We start from the raw sequence: 18,196 nt of genomic DNA, 5'->3' as shown, positions 1-18,196 counted from the left end.
CATTTATTTGATTAAACATACAAAAACAGAAAAATTATGAAATATTATTACAATTTAAAATAACAGCTTTCCATGTGATTATATTGTAAAATGTAATTTATTCCTGTGATCACAGCTGTATTTTCAGCATCATTACTCCAGTCTTCAGTGTCACATGATCTTCAGAAATCATTCTAATATCCAGTTTTGCTGCTCAAGAAACATTCCTGATTATTATCAATGCTGATGAATATTTTTGTGGAAACCGTGATGCATTTGATTTTTCAGGATTCACAGATAAATAGAAAGTTCATTTATTTGAAATCTTTTGTAACATGTTTTCAATGTGTATAAACCTTTCCTGCATTTCCTTCACTAATCACGGTCTTCCTGCGTCGATCCTCTATGTTTGATGTATTCTAAAGAAAAAGCCACATGACACATATTATTGTTTACAAAGAACTCCGATTGCACACAGAAACACATCCATCAGAGGAAGCCAATGAAGCCAGATATCAATAAAAGCATTAATCAGGTAGAGCATGCTAGCGGGTCACGATCAAAGCGCTCATACACAAACGCACTGACCTCGTGACATATACAAAAGGAACGCACACTATCATATGACGCAAGCTCGGAGAATATGATTTTTCCCAGCAGAAATTCACACAAAACCTCAAGCGGAGGGAGAACAGACGCTGTGTGTCAGAAATCAATTCCCCTTTGACATTCAGATGATGTTCATTTTGATGTTTTTATCTCTGAGCGCAGATCCTGATCTCCACCCACAGACCGAACCAATAAAAACCCAACGGCCCACATCTGAATCTCATCAGCTGAGCTGAAGGCTGACAATTATCATTCATTACAGTCGGAGATCCTGAAACACAACGATGAGCTCCAGAGATCTCCGCCTGACTCTAGAAAAGCCTGGGACGGGAGTGAAATATTACATGCAGACCTTTCTAATACTGAGCTCTGCTGCAAAATATTGCTTACAGTATGTACACAACCATTCAAAAGATTTGTTTTCGTTTGGAAACAAATTTGACATTTTTATTCAGTAAGGATGCAAGTGACAGTAAAGGCATTTTCAATTTCCAATAAATCCTGCAAACAATGTATTATTATGAACAGTTTTCAACATTTTTAATCATCAGAAATATGCCTTGAGCCTCAAATCAACATATTAGAATGATTTCTGAAGAATCATGTGACACTGAAGACTGGCTTAATGCTGCTGAAAATACAGTTTTGATCATAAGAATAAATTACATTTTGCTATATATTCACATAAAAAACTGTTACTTAAAATGTTTAAAATATTTTACAATTTTTGCTTAAATTTTTTTGACCTTGTTAATTTTACATTGTTATAGTTTCAAGATGATACTTTTTTTTGAAATATTAATTATTTTTTAAACTTTTGAATGGAAGTCTACATGAAAATATTTAAAGGAATAGTTTAAATGATTAAAATGATAAATGATTAAAAATGATTGATTTCCACTTATGTTTTTCCAAACTGTCTTTCTTTCATCTGTGGAACACATATAATGTCATATAATCAAAGTGAATGACGACAGATCATGTTTCAAAAACATCACAATCAAATATATGAAATAACATATCTGGTGTTTACATTTGTTGCAGTGATCCTGTGGTTGTAATCAGGAAATCCTTAACAACCAACATCACTGCCTTACTTTATGGTTATATTGCATAAGCTTCTTCTTAGCCGATGGCAAATATTTTAATTACAGCTAAGTGCAATCAAAATACAAACGATAGTGAAAGTAGAAAACAAATAGGTATTAAATGAAATAATCCTACCTAGCAGCAAAACAGAAGCAAGGTATTACGTCTTTTCTGCTGATTAATCGCTTCTCCGTTAGTCAGTTATTAGCCTGACAGACACGATCACGATGAATTCGCTCTATCAAAACAATAAATGCATGAAAAAATAAAAGCGTACGTGTTTGGAACGACAGATAATAACCAAATGATTAATTTAACCCCCAATTAACTGAAGATCACACACATATCCGAGGCGTACAGCATAAATAACGAACATATAAAGAGTGTGAAACACTAAAGATCATCTGGGATTAAAGAACCCACAGTTAAGAATGACCCGGGATAAACAAAAGCCCATTAGCATGTTTAGTCCACACTGATGTTTGCTGTGTGTACGGTGTGTGTAACGCAGGGCTGATGGAGCCTCTCTAAGAGACTGTTTGCCTGGAAACTCCAGAGGAATGTGTTGTATAACATACAACTGACAGACACAAATACATCCCAGCATTCCTTTCTCTTCTAATGACTAAAACAAGAGACCGCGGCCCAGTGACTTTAAGAGCTTTGCCATGCATCCCCTCAATTACACACACACTTACCTATAGCTAACTAAACCAGGACACACACACTACTGTTCCAAATTTTTTGAATACTTTTATTCAGTGTTAAATTGATCAAAAGGTACATTAATGACATTTAAAATGTTACAAAAGTTTCATATTTCAAATAAATGCTTTCAAATAAATGTTCTATATATTCATCATGAAGATAAATTGATTGTTATTGTCCATTTTTAATAATCAGAAATGTTTCTTGAGCAGCAAATCATCATATTAGAATGATTTCTGAAGATCATGTGACACTGAAGACTGGAGTAATGATGCTGAAAATACAGCTGCACATCACAGAATTACCATTTTTACTGTATTTTTTTACAAAACATTATAGCCTCAGTGAGCAGAAGAGAACTTCTTCAAAACCATTAGTAAAACTTTTGAATGGTAGTATGAACTTTAGACTTGTATTGGTTCTGTTAATGAACTATTAATTAATTCATTCATTCATTCTTAACATTTTTTATTTTATCTTTGCATTGAAATGTACAATATAATATAATATAATATAATATAATATAATATAATATAATATAATATAATATAATATAATATAATATAATATAATATAATATATCACGGAAACTTTAGAGGTGCTAAAATGAGTAAAAAGCCACCCAGAATACTTTGCAACTGCATAGCAATGCACTAAAATTGAATGAGAACACCTTAGCAGCACCCTAGCAACCACAAACAGTATTGTTGAAATATATTTAAATGCAGTGTATATAATATATTATGCATGCAGAATTAGATGCAGGATTTGAGAATTTAGCCATTTACTAGAGATGCACTGTACAAAATGACCTTAAAAATACAAAAATATAACAAATATATGTACAAAAATATAATAATAATAATAATAAATTTATATATTTTATACGTTATTTATTAATAATAATATTATTAATATTCATATTATAATTAATATTAATTTATTAATATTAATAATACATTTCAAAATCTCTCATCACTAGTTGACTAGTCTGTGTAATTGGGCTGGTTTAGCGTCTTCTTGTCCACCAGACACGATCAGACGTGTTTATTAGCACTAATTAAACGGTTGCTGAGTGCAGTCCTTCAATATTTCCAAGAAATAAACAGGCTGAATAACAATAATCTTTTATTTCAGAGTTCTCACCAACAACCGCAACAGCGCTCAGAGCAAAACGACTGAAAGTCTGACAGTAATTGAGAGAAATTTACTGTTGAAGCTGGTGAATGTTTAACAGAAGCGCAGCTTTGATGACGGCGGCGCTTTGAAGGACGTGAACTTCTATCCTTTCCATGCATTCACCCTCTTTAAAAGCAGCACCGATTACAACCTCAATCGAAGCTGCATCACTATGGAGCTGCTGCATGAAGACTAGAATACATAAAAAAGGCCTATGCATGGAAACTATAAAAGCATGAGGAAAAATCTTCACAAAGATCACAGTCAAGGGTTCATGATTGGAAATTCCCCCTATAAACGATTCAAAGACTCGCTGATAAATATGTAAAGGAACAGACAGACACACCTGCTGATGGAAACGCTGAGCTCACGGCTCCTGTCTACAGCAACAAAAAAGGCATTAATTGCTCATTCGACTGCAGCAAAAAACATTTCACAGTAGAATCTGGTTAATAAATTTAAACAAATATGAGATGCTAAAGATTTGGATTAATCTTGGGCTTATTATGGGCTTTAACAGTTGAAACTGTTAACCTAGAGTCATTTAACTTTTTAAAGTTTTTTTTAAATTAGTGGTTATACACAGACAGTATTGACTATTTATGTTAATATTTTAGAGAGCAGAGTGGCCAGTGGCCAATATAAAGCAGACAAAATTAAATTAAATGTATATTTTATTTTGCTTAATATTTACTCAAATAAATAGAAATAAATAATTTAAAAAGGAATCTGTTGTAAAAAAAAAAATAAAAAAAATACCTTTATATAAAAACTACTTTTTACATCTTACATATAATAATAGTTGTTAACTATTAGAAATAATTTTATTTAAAAATATAAAAAATGGCATCCATTTAGATGGCAACTTCTTGATTCTGTAACAAGTATAATAGTATTTTTAACAAATGAAGAAATTGTTAAAAAAATAAATAAAAAAACATGTAAACACTGTAACCAACAGTGCACTCAGTACAATTATCTGTGCTGTCAAAATAAAAGTCCTGCTTCATACACATCAGCCAAACAAAAAAACCTAGTCAATGCTGATCGTAAAAAAAAATAAAAAAAGGCAAATATCAGCCGATATATATGCACTGACAATACATCGGTAGACCACTACTGAAATTGCACAAAATCAAACCAAAATGTGAAACACTTAGTAGTCTTAAAGGGACAGTCCACCCAAAAATTAAAATTGTGTCATTGTTTACATTTACATTTAATCATTTAGTAGACGTTTTTATCCAAAACGACTTACAAATGAGAACAATAGAAGCAATCAGACCAACGAGAGAACAACAACGGTATACAAGTGCTTAACAAGTCTCAGTTAGTCTAGTACAGAACACGTAGCCAGGGTTTTTTTTTTTTTTGGTTTTTTTTTTTTAGAATATGATAGACAAGAAAGAAAAGGTAAGTACTAGTATTAGTTGGTTAAGTGCAGGCGAAAAAGATTACTCACCATCAAATCGTTCCAAAGCTATACAACTTACTTTCTTCTATGAGACACAAAAGATGATATTTTGAAGAATGCCGGTAAACAAAGAGTTTAGGTTCCCATTGACTTACTGACCATCTTATTTTTTGACATACTTTGAAAATCAAACCATTTGGCAACCAGCATTCTTCAAAAAAAAATCTTCTTTTGTGTTCCTTTTGAGTTTTGAAATGACACGAGGACCATCTCTATCACCTGGAGGTAAACAAACATAAACCCACGGTTCAGTGTGTATATCACTAGTGAAAAGCCTGTTAGAGAGTTAAATGAGGGATTATCATGTTCATAGAGTTTTAATATGGATTTGTGCAAGAGTCAACAGAGGATTAATCAGGCTTTTACAGGTAGTTAAGAGTTCAAAGCCACCGCAGGCCAATCTTTTGTGAAATCTCCACTCACTACATGCCACGACACACACACTTTAATCAGCTTCATAATGACAGATCCAGAGTCCCTTCCGTCGCTCCAGAAAAAGCTTCCTGTTGCTTTCGTCTTCATTTAAATCTTTGAGAATTCCACAATGACACGAAGGAAACGCAAGCTATTAGTGGGCCATAAAAGCGTGTAATCTGATTGGCTTTGTTTGATTTGAGCAGCGGCGACGGTACCGTGACCCCAATCATGTCCCGCGGCAGCCTGTAACGTCCGCTAGCCTTCAATACAACATCCTACAAATCGCTAACACCGTTAGCAAATGCGCTGGCACTCACAGGGGCCAATTTTAGGGCGAATGTTGTTGCAGTAAGCACACAGAATGTGGTTTGCATTCACAAGCATTACTGATGTAATTGTTATAAAGTCCAGACGTGAACTCGTATTGTGTTTCTGTGTTCAGAATGCTGAAACAAACTAACGGTCAATCTCAGATTATGCAGAGGAAATGTAATTGCTCAGATGTCGCTCTTTAAAGGCTCAGAACATCTACTTCTCCAACAATTCCTGAAGAGAAGAAAGAAGAGACAAAAATGAGCCAATAGTAAATATACAGAACTCAATTAAAAAGCTAATATTAATGTGGACAGCAACCCACCCAGATCCAGTGTTTATATACTTTGAGAATTTAGAAATATAAAAAATTATTTCTATAATATTTATACACTATTACAGAATTAAAAAAAAAATGTAAAAAATTTTTAATATATTTTCCGTTTTCTTTTTTTTTCTTTTTTTTACATTTTCTAATATAATTTTTTAAAATATTTTTATTTTTATATTTAATTGATTTTTATTTAAACTAGTCAGTTAGTTGCCAAAGTAGCATTTCTAAGTTAAACATTTCTCAATATTTCTTTTCAATTTAAATTTTCATCTAACAACATTTTATTTACATATTTTAACTGTGAAACTGATGTCTGAGTGAAAAAAATAAAGTTTTTACACCAAATTAATGTAAACAGCGTAACATAAAACAAAGTATTTCGAATTTTTGTTGTGATGTTTTCATGAAAATATTTTTATTTAATTGATTTTTTTAGTTCTAGTTTCAGTAATTTGCTTGTGTACTTAAACTTATTTATCTATTTTTATTTCAGTTTTATTTTAAAGAAAATGTTTTTTAATAGTTTTAGTTAACAATAACATCACTACCCACACTGTACAAGACGATTTTTTGAATTTGTACAACAATTATTAAAGTACATTTCACAAGAAAACACCATTTCATTTTTTCTTTTTTACTTCAAAACATTACATTTAATTCAACATGTTACTGGCCACTTCTTTGCATTGAATTGTGAAATGTAGCAAGATCGTCTGAATTTGTGATGAGAAATGTTTGCGTTTATGCCGATATCTCCTCTGAAACTCGAGAGGAGACACATGAGAGACTCCCAAGTTCTTTTTTTATATAAAAGAAAGATCAGGAGACTTAAGCAAAAGCTTTCAATTTGCAGGCTGGAAGACAAACATCAACAGGTCGGGACGAATGGCCTGTTATCAGTTTCCAAGAGGGAAATATAGACAGGAAACCCGTCTGAATGAGGGGAGGGGAGGCCTATCGGAAGCGCAGAGTAAACAAGCTGCTTTTTAATCATCTAGACTCGCGTTTTCAACCTAACGCTTTGATCTCGTACTCCATTAACGCATCCATCCCTCCTCCCTATCATCCGTCCTCCTGAGAGATCACACAGGACAGGAGACTGTTTAGAAGAAAAGTGGAGAGTTACACGATAGATACGAGGGCGTTTGCTCAGCTAATTCCAACGTCTGCTGTCACGCTCGTCGTAATCCAGTAAGACATTTCTGTGGAGGTCAGTTTGCAGTAAAGGTTAGGTGAGAGCAGGGCTGCTCTTTCCATCAGATCATACATGATGAGTGGATATTTTTACTGAAGATGGAATGAAAACATATGCATATACTGTTCAAAAACGTACATATACACATTATCGTTCAAAAGTTTGGGGTTTGAAACAAGTCTCTTCTGCTCAGCAAGGCTGCATTTATTTAAGAATTCAGAGAAAACAGTAATAGTGTTAAATATTATTGCAATTGAAAATACTATTTTCTATGCGAATATATTGTAAAACGTAATGTATGTGATGCAAAGTTACATTTCAGTTTTCATTTTAATTTTAGTTTTAGTAAATTTGTCATGATTTCTTATATGATTAGTTTTGTAATTATTTATTATTCTTTGCTGCCAAGGCAGCATTTCTAAACATTTTCAACATATCTAATTTTCTTTTTTCAAAGTTTTTCATCTAACATTTATTTTATTTTAGTTTTATTTCAGTTAAAGGGATTATTTTTTGTAATTTTAGTTAGCAATAAAATCTGTAATACTGTAAATTTAGCTTTTACTGTGAATTATCTTTTGTAGTTTAAACAAAGGTTACTAAAAGTCCATTTTAAAAGAAAATACTGTTTCAGTTTCAATGTGTTACTTGCCATTTCTTTGAAATTAATTAAATGTTTTAAACAATATTGTACAATTTTTACAATTTAAGAGCTGTTTTCCATTTTGAATATATTGTAAAATGTAATTTATTTCTGTGATGCGCAGATGAATTTTCAGCATCATTACTCCAGTCTTCAGTGTCACATGATCTTTCAGAAATCATTCTAATATCCAGTTTTGCTGCTCAAGAAACATTTCTGATTATTATAAATGTAGAAAATGGTTGTGCTGCACAATATTTTTGTGAAAACTGTGTGCATGTTATTTTTTCAGGATCCTTTGATGAATAGAAAATTCAAAAGAACGGCATTTATTTGAAACAGAAATCTTTTGTAACTTTAGAAATGTCTTTACTGTCCCTTTTTGATTTCTGAGGGGAAAAAAGCATTAATTTCTTTCCCTTTTAAATAAATATATTTACTGCAATATAAGCAGAAGAGCTAAATCTCTCCTAAGCCCATTTCCCCATCATGCCACCCAGCACTGCTGCAGGTAAGAGGATCTGATCTTAGATCAGTCGCTTCTGTCAGGGGCTCAGTAGAACCTGATATGGCTCTTTGTGAGCATTTACAAAGGTTAAGCTGACCTCTCCGCCACAAAGCACCAAACAAACTGAGAGGAAAGAAGGAAGAAACTCATCTAATAGACTAAGAAGGAAAGCGCACTATTTAAACCGGGTTAGCATCGTTTAATAGACCCACCAGAGGATCAAATTGGACCTTCATAGCCACTTCAAGATTCAAACATTTGGATAGAAATTCATCCCTCAGCAACGGCAGTCCAAAAAAATACCTGGCCACTTTGCATTAGTTTTGTTTCACTTGTAAAGTGTGCTTGTGCATCTTCTTTACAACAAATCGTCTGAGGTTTTTAATTTGACGCAATGACATTCTGACATTTAAATATGAATCCTTGTTTCCACCACGGAATTAAAAAATAAATAAAATAAAGGTATATGCAACCCTCTACATTGTGAGTAAATCACTTGTATATGCGACTAAATCTTCACTCTGGGCGACTAAATGATGTCTTATATTAGCCAATGGCTAATAAATCCTCAGATTTTACTTGCCAGTGTGTGAGTTGGAGGCCAAGTATAAGTTTAGCACAGATATATTTTCACTCGCTGAACAGAGTTTCACTCTCCATCAACTGATCTGTAACAAGGCACGTTTCCATTACCCTTCAAATTGCGCAAATTGAAATTGCGAATTGAAAATAGCCTACGCCTAATGGAAACGTGGCGATTTCGCAAAAATGCCTATATATCGCAAAAAAGTTCTTACGCTCACACAAGGTGGTTTTTCAGGCAATGCGAAAAAGGAATAATTCGCAAAACTGCAATGGAAGTGTTTTTTTCTTTTTGCATTAACAGGTCACATGGCGTACGTAAAAAAGTCATATAATCATTCCTCAATGTACTATAACCTCCCAGAAACACTTCATATGTGGCTGCTCTCAAGTATAAGGGGCCATTAATGCTTACAGTGAGTTTAGATTGGTAGCCTATGTAGCGAGCGCAGCGGAGCAAGCATTTTCAATTCATTCCTATGGAAAGGTGTATTATTGGATTGAAAGTGGCATGGAGAAAGCGTTGACAGCAGCTGAGAGCATCAAAAAGATTGGCCATTCCTTAGTCTCAGCCTCAGACGTCACGCCCACGGACCGTTGGCTAAACGTCTGACGCATATGGGACACAAACGTGGAAACACTTCAGGAGTGTCGAAGTCGTCATCAGATTGGTTGAATTCTACAGGATTTCTGGGAGACGTGTGTGTCGCGTTATTTAACGTTCTGCCTGGAAACAAAGATACTGTGGCACCAAACTCCCTCACGAAAGAAGAAAGCCGTTGTTTACAAAACACTGGAGTTTCAAAAGTATGTGAAATATTTAAAGTTCACGGCATAGAATCTTTCAAATACGTCCGAGAGTTTTACACACTGGGCGGTTATTGGGGCGACATTTCCACGCGCCAAAACGTGACGCTGAAAGAAACGAACTGTGATTGGTTGTTTGACATGTCGGTTGAACGGCCTCATGGGCAGGCCTTGGCCAATGAAAGCTGCCATGAATTCCAGACCTACAGCCGCAGTCTGAAGGTCTGGCTACGCGAGACTAAGCATTCCTCGACTTTATGCAAATGTCGATCGAAAAACGGCGGGCGACAACCAATCGCTGTGAAAGGAAAAATATGTAATGTAAACAGGGTGTTTTTCAGAGGCGTGCTCTGCCCTAAATTTGACATGACCCAAAGCAGTGGCATTGTAGAGTTGCCAGCGGCACGAAGCACAGATTTGACGCTGTAGTGGAAACGCACCGTTAGACTAATTACACTGCACAAATCTGCAGCACGTTACAGCTCCGAAACAGCCACCGGAGCTGACTGCAGTCACTCTAGTCAACGCTTGTGTTTCCAGTCGCACCACGGCACGCCCCAGAAGCTGCTCTCCACGGTGCTTCTCTCAAGATACACACATATGCCTCCTTCGATTAAATATAATGGCTATTGATGCCAAAATCCGTCAAAATCCATTGCCATGACATATTATATTATAATGCAAGAGTGTGCTTTCAGTTATTTAAAAAACTGTGCCATTTTACAAACATACAGTGCCCTCCATAAGTATTGGAACAGTAAAGACAAAATTGTTCTGTTTGTTGTGGATTCAAGAAATCTGTAAATACGATTAAAAGATGAATATGTGGAGAAAATACTGAATGTTGTATCATTTTATTGTTTGGTGTTTTTTTTTAAGATATGATATTATGAGCTTTTTTAGTTTTTTATCTCTATATGTTGTGAGAGTATGTGTTGGAACAGTTGCCTCACAGGTCTTCAGCTGTGTCCTGTTGCATTGATTCTTCAGATATTAAAAGCAGGGAATGTGTCTTATCAGTTATATCCATTGCTTCTGCATTATAAGTCTTGCATTCAATGATGACACACACAAACCAGGATGAAGACGAGGAAGCCAACTCTGAAAGAAAAGAAAGCAATTTGGATGCTAAAAGAAAAGAGGAAGTCAATTAGAACTATAGGAAAAACAAAGGGCATGGAGAAATCACGAGTTTGGAAACTACCGGCAACATCAGCAACCAACGACGACCTGATTGGTTGAGAAAAACAACAGTAGATGATGACAGACAAATCATAAAAGCTGTGAAAATTAACCCTAAAATACATGTCTGTAAAATCACCAACACCCTCCAGAAAGCTGGGGTGATGCTCTGACAATCTACAGTCCGCAGGAGAATTTGACACAGAATTACAGAGGTTACAGCAAGATACAAACCTCTAACAAGCACCAAACATAGAAAGGCAAGATTCTTCACAAAGTTTGGGAACTGAGTTGATGGTCCGATGAGACAAATATTAACCTTTATCTAAGTGATTGGAAAGCAAAACTGTGGAGAAAAAATGGAACTGCAAATGATCCTAATCATACAACCTCATCTATAAAGCTTGGTGGAGGTGGTGTCATGGCATGGGCATGTATGGCTGTCTCTAGAACAGGACCTCTTCATTTTAATGATGACTTAATGCATGATGGCAGAAGCAGAATGAATTTGGAAGGGTACAAAAAAATGCCACCAAACTTATTAGAAAGCACTTCATATTGGATCAGAACAATGACCCAAAACACCCTGCCAGTTCAGTCAAGGACTTTATCAGGGCAAAGAAATGTAAAGTCTTAGATTGCCCAAATCACTCTCCAGATTTAAATCCGATTGAACATTAATTTCACCAGCTGAAGAGGAGACTAAAGACAGAAACTCACCAAAACAAGCAACAGTTGGAATTGGCTGCATTAAAGGCTGGGGAAAAGCATTTCAAATCATAAGACCAAGAGTCTGGTGATGTCTATGGGTCGCAGACTCACTGCTCTGATTGCATGCAAGGGATCTGCACCTAAATATTAGCTTTTAATCTTTTACATCTGCCTTAAATTCAACTGTTCCAATACTTATGCTCACATCAAATAGTGGGATGAACTCTAAAAGTGCTGTCCTTTTTATTTGGTAAAACATGTATGTCTCGAAAGACCTAATAATAAAATGTGACATTACGTATTTTTGTCGCATATTCATCTTTTAATCATATTTGCAAATGACTTGACCCCACAGCAGAGAAAGCAATTTTGTCTTCACTGTTCCAATACTTACGGAGGGCACTGTATATAGGCTATATATAAAATATCAGTCTGGTGAGTAAACTAAAAAATTTACTAGCCAATGGCAATTCAATTGTTAAGGTGTCCATAGAGGGTTGTAGGCTATTTATTATTATTATTTTTTTTTTTTTGCAATACAATTGTTTCCGCAACAAAATGATAATTTTACCTCACAATTTTTACTTTTTTCTTAATTGCTTTGTTTCACTGTGAATTTTTAATGTTTTATTATTTGTTGTGTTTGAAGTATTATTTTTTTGGTGTAAACGGCACTTTGGTGGTTTGTTGAAAAGTTTTAATGCTTTATGCTATGCCCTGGATATTTATGAAAGAAAATCGTGTGGTAAAAGGACTTCATGTCATGTGTCTTACTGACATACAAATAGTAACTGTATATATATATATATATATATATAAAGGACTTCATGTCTATATATATATATATATATATATATGGTTTAAACAGCAAAAGGTACTACTTCTGTCTAATCAAATTGCACATTTGCAATGCAAAATAAACAGAGCACGTACGATCGGCCTCCATTAAAGACCAGTGGCTGCGCCAAGAGGCCTTTTCTCCTTAAATAAAACATTTCCACCATCATCATGTCTGATCTTGTTTTGCTTTGCCTGTGATCCGCCAACTGGCCCAGAAAAGCCAGTCAAATTTGGGCAGCGCCGCTCGCCAACCTGTGGCCTGGAGAAACAACATGCTTAGGAAGATCAAATGGGATGGAGATGTGTAATTACTGGTGGTTATGAAAACTGGCTGTCATCCTCAACGCAGCGAATTCAGAGCCGCCCGAGGACAGCCGAGGCAGACACGCCTGGAAAAGCACTAGTTCAGCACACTTAACTAGAGAGGCAGGCTGTTGCTTCACCTCGCTCAGTTCAGAGTTTAACACAGAGGCAAATGAACCCAGGTGACATATTCAATGTTCACCATGCATTTGACTAGAAATATAACTGTGAACATTATAATTTAAGATTGATTCATTTCTGTGAATCAGTTCAAAGTCAAATTAATTCAGAACTTGATTTGAACCTTTTGTTAGCATCACCACTACATGAAGAATTTTCTATTTATTAAAAGAAAGAAAAAATACAGAGCTTTAGAAAAAGAAAAAATATATATATATTGTTATTCTTCCTTCTGTTAATTTGGTGAAAATTGCTGTGGAAAACATGCCTTTTTTCCAAAGCAAATACATATAAATTTAAAGTTATTTAATAAAAGATAAACAGAAAAAAATATCTAGACAAAATATTGTAAATACTCTTCCATGTGTTTTGATTTTTTAACCTAGATGTTTGTCTTTTACATAGACTACTTTAAATATTTTGAGCTTAAATAGCAACAATGGAAAAAAAAAATCAGATCTTAAAGATATTTATTAAAACAAAAAAAAGAGGGGAAAAAGCATATTTTTTGCCATATTAAACATTTTGAATTTAAAAAGCAACAATGGACAAAATAAAAATATATATCAGCAAAACATATCATAAGTATTCTGTCTTTTGTTTATTTGGTGCAAAACATGCCCTGATTATTTTAACTAGATTTGATTTTTTTTATAGTATTTTACTTCTTATATTAAACATTTTGGATTTAAATGGCAACCTTGGACACAATTTCAAAGCATATATATATATATATATATATATATATATAGTACATATATACATATTACTACATTATACATACATATATATATACATATATATACATTATATACACATATACATATATACATACATATATATATGGACACATATATATATATATATATATATATATATATATATATATATATATATATATATATATATATACACATATATATACATACATACACATATATATATACACATATATATACATACATATATACATATATACATATATATATATACATATATACATATACATATATATATACATATATACATATATACATATACACATATACACATATACATATATATATATATATATATATATATATATATATATAAATATCCAGATATCAAATATTGTTAAAAAGGCCAAATATAGAGAAATAATTAAAGCTTTTTCACCCAGCTCTAGTACACTCCATAATTTGATGCAGAGCATACAAACACACTATACAGCAGATCACTCGATATCATTCTTCCCAGAAGAAGATAAAAGCCGTAAGGTTGAATTCATGTGGTCTGGCCAAAGGAAAAGGTGAGGGAAGAAAAGACAGAAACTTCCCCCTTCCCCCACCTGCTTCTATCACTTTGTCCCCTAGAGGAAGGGAACATTATGCAGGAGGACAATGCTCCAAAGCAAGCCAGGCCTGTTGCAACAGGTTAGCACTGCAACAAAAAGCATCTGTGTGTGCGACACGCTCTCTGCAAGCAAAAGACTGATACACTTCTGTAAATCAGACACACATGCATGCATTATCTGTCTGATAATTAGTTCTACTCATAGAAACGGATGTTTCTTAACCAACGCTAAGCACTCGTTCAAGAACAACTGCCAACTTCAGCGACTCGACAGTTCACAGAACACCCTTTACAGGGCTTGAACCTTAAACCTTTGAGTTACAAACCCACAATGTTCTGTTGCATGGGCTTGCAATTACAAATTACATTCTGCATGTATATACTAGTTACCGGCGGCATGAATAACACCTTAAAACGTTTGTGATTTTGATAAAACAACCGAGATAAACTCTAAGACTTAGACTGAAGAGAGACCAGAACATCACAGAGACTTGAGGGTGGACTTTCTTCACTTAAAATGGTAAGAAACCCCCTAGCAACCACCCATAACACAGCATGTTTTGCACAGGCAGGCACACTTTCTTTAGATAAAGCAAAAATCTAGTTGCAACTTGCAACAGAACAGAGGGGCAAAACTCCAGAAACACCTTTCTGCATCCATGTCTAATGAAGCAGTCATCTTGTAATGCGAACTGCTGTCAAATTCAAAGACAACCTCATCGAGATGATCACAAACACACATCACACTAATGAGAAATCGGTTTAGTTTATTTCTATGATGCAGTAACTCTTTCCAACAGGTATAAAGGCTTTCGAGATCCATTTACAGTGAACGCAGCCCCTCTGGCTTGATCGGGACGGCTCTCGCAGAGAATCACAGAACTCGCAGCCTTCAGACCCGAACATCTGGCAGTATGGCCTCAGAGAACCGACCTAACACTTAACACCACCACAAATCTATCAGCGCCAATAAGACCCAGGCAACTCTTGGCTCTCACACAGATGCATTCGATGGCTTCCCAGGTGAGCGATTCTGCATGCGAGACCACAACAGATCTCAGATGAGACGCAGTGTTACTGCTGTAGACTTCTACACCATCAGCAAAGACTTGTGTTATTGATCATGCAAAGAACTGTTGCTGTTCCTGGTACTACAGTATGTGACAAAACATTTACAGTGGCCACAAAGTTATTAGGAATAATAGCCTGAAATAAACAGAATGTGATTACATTTATTCTGCCAAATGTTTTGTAAGAAGAGCGACAATAAATGACACTTGCTTTGCTCTAACATCTAATGCAAGACATTCAGACAGTTTTAAGTGTTGCTTACCTGTCCAAATACGTTTAGAGCATTTGTCTGCCAGTTAAAGCCTCCAAGTATCATGCAAAGAATTGTTTTCTGATATAATAAAAAAAAAAAAAAAAAAATAGCCCAAAATGAACAGAATGTGATTGCGCTTGTGCTGTTTCTTTACACTAATGCACAGACAGTTTGAAGTGACCAAAATCTTTTTAGAGTCGCTGTCCATCAGTCAAAACTTCCAAGACTGAAGATGATCATGCAAAGAGTTGTTGGTGTTTCTGGTACTTTGACAAAACATCTACAGTGGTACCAAAATGAAAATCATTAATCCAAAATAAAGAGAATGTGATAGTGTGCTTGTGCCGTTTCTTTACAATGAACACTTGCCTTGATCTAACATCTAATGCATTGACATTCAGACAGTTTTAAGTGTTGCTTAAGAGTCCAAACACGTTTTGATGCCAGTGTCTGCCAGTTAAAGCCTCCAAGAGTTAAGATGCATGAGATACACAACTGTATTGTCTTCAGATCCCACGTCGTTACCTAGACTCTAAAAAGGTTTTTTTTGCAGCAATTCGATAGAAGCTCCATTTCAAGAATCTTTACGTTTTCCCAGCATAAAGAACATTTAAATAATCTAAAGAACCTTTTGTGGAATGAAAGATTCTATGAAGATCCCAACAAAGAACATCAAGTCCAATGCATGACTGACAAAACCTGAAAACATCTTCCAGCTCTTACCTGCATCAGTTTCCCTTCGGCATAGCCTGTGCTGCCCCCGGCGAACACCCCTTCTAGGGTGATGGGCCTGCTGGTGGGCTCCTGCTTCAGCAGAGACACCTTGATCATGGCTCGGGGTGCGGAGCGTTCGGACTCCACAGCAGCGGCTAGTTCCAGGCCCGTGTGGCCCAACGCCACCTGCGAGGCAGCCATGAGCAGCCACGGCCAGAGCCCGGCCAATTGCCGCACAGGAACCCTCATTGTCCTGGCTGCAGCGGCGGGCCCCAGCCATACATTATGCGCTATCCGTCCAATCAGAGCTCAGATAAAAGACAGGAGAATCCTTAGAGGTCACTGAAACTGTCCAAAAACCCAGTGGCCTTTAGAGTGGATAGTTTTAAAAGCACTGCAGGTTTGAGATCTGAAATAAAAGAATATCACAAGCAATTCGATGGAACTTTAGTCAGGGACTGGCCCGTATCACTGACAGAACATGATAGACAGAGTGACAGGGTGATTGACAGCGGACAGACTCCTGGCGCGAGCATTGATTTGAACGACAAAAAAAGAGTTTAATATGATCTCCTAAAGGTCGGATCAATAATATTACAGATTCCTCTTGTGGATTCCCGCGCGTCGTGATTGAGAACGTGACGTCATAATGACTCCATTATTGTGCGGTGCGCCGCGTCCACTTCAAAGGATTCCAAACATTCCAGAATGTAGCAGGTTGTAGCAGAATCACCGTATCTACCAATGCAACAATGTCTCAGTTATTCCACTCTGATCAAACACGCGTCACCATCCCACCGTGAACGCCTGGAAACCTTTCCCATGAGGTCCAACATAAAAATTGCGACTGGGAAAAAAATATTATCCAGAAAAAACAAGAGCTTTGCGGGAAAACACTGTCAAGAGAAAGCCTTTTCTAAACACTCGTTTCCATGTTCCTAAATGAATTAAAACTTCACAAACATGTTCGACTCGGATTACATTTCCACAGATCCATGTCGAGAAATCCAGACACTTCAAGTGTAGAATCCGCACGCGCTGTCCCGAAGCCTCAGTGCTGTTGATCCGAACAGCAGGAACGCTGGAAAAGTTTAAAGTTGAGAGTGAACGCGAGTGTGTGTGTGTGTATACCTGCTGACTGTCAGCGAGGGTGGAGCAGAACTGATCCGACCCATTAAAACGCGAACACACACACATACACACACACACACTGCGCCCTCTATCTGACATCACTGGAGAAAAATCTGAATTACAGAACGATTCTGGATGCCAAAACTGAGTTTTAAACGTGAATATAATCATCAGTATAACAACTGTAAGCTTCATAATAACGGGAACAGATGTTAATGGGAACGGATTTGTAGAAATGTAGCACTGCATCAGTGTCTCAGCAATGGATGCTCTGCAGTGAATGGGTGCCGTCGGAATGAGAGTCCAAACAGCTGATAAAAACATCACAATAATCCACAGCACTCCAGTCCATCAGTTAACATCTTGAGAAACCATAAGATGCGTGTTTCAAAATCAAAACTTCAGACCATTGCTTACAAATAAATCAAGTCCATAATCCATAATAATGCTTCATCCAGTGAAGGTGAATACATTTTCTGCAAATTTTGATTTTAAAATAAAATTAAAATTAAATGGTGAAAAATAGTATTTTGGATTTGTCTTTTTAGGGATGATGATTTAAGGCAAACAGAAAGAATTAAATGGAATATTTATTTACAGTAGGCCTATTAGTCAAATTCAGTGACTACAATTTGATGGA

General features: G+C 35.6%; 1 protein-coding gene across 2 annotated transcripts in view; it reads right to left on the bottom strand.

The window, feature by feature from the left end:
- Positions 1–17,618, bottom strand: part of LOC109084800 (E3 ubiquitin-protein ligase RNF43-like) — a 69,256-nt gene extending 51,638 nt beyond the window's left edge. The window contains exons 1-3 of one of the 2 annotated variants that reach the window (XM_042723282.1): positions 16,435–17,618; positions 15,721–15,789; positions 15,140–15,420 (exon numbers count right to left, since the gene is read on the bottom strand). In XM_042723282.1, coding sequence (XP_042579216.1) covers positions 15,382–15,420; positions 15,721–15,789; positions 16,435–16,674 — 348 coding nt within the window. In that variant the 5' untranslated portion in view covers positions 16,675–17,618 and the 3' untranslated portion in view covers positions 15,140–15,381. Of the gene's footprint in view, positions 1–15,139; positions 15,421–15,720; positions 15,790–16,434 lie in introns of those variants that run through there. The other variant, XM_042723284.1, reaches the window with a different exon arrangement.
- Positions 17,619–18,196: the final 578 nt, after the last annotated feature.

Source organism: Cyprinus carpio, chromosome B5, assembly GCF_018340385.1.
Source record: "Cyprinus carpio isolate SPL01 chromosome B5, ASM1834038v1, whole genome shotgun sequence".
In the NCBI taxonomy this organism is placed as follows: domain Eukaryota; kingdom Metazoa; phylum Chordata; class Actinopteri; order Cypriniformes; family Cyprinidae; genus Cyprinus; species Cyprinus carpio.
Note: the sequence above shows the minus strand (reverse complement) of the source record. Positions and strands in the feature narration are given on the sequence as shown.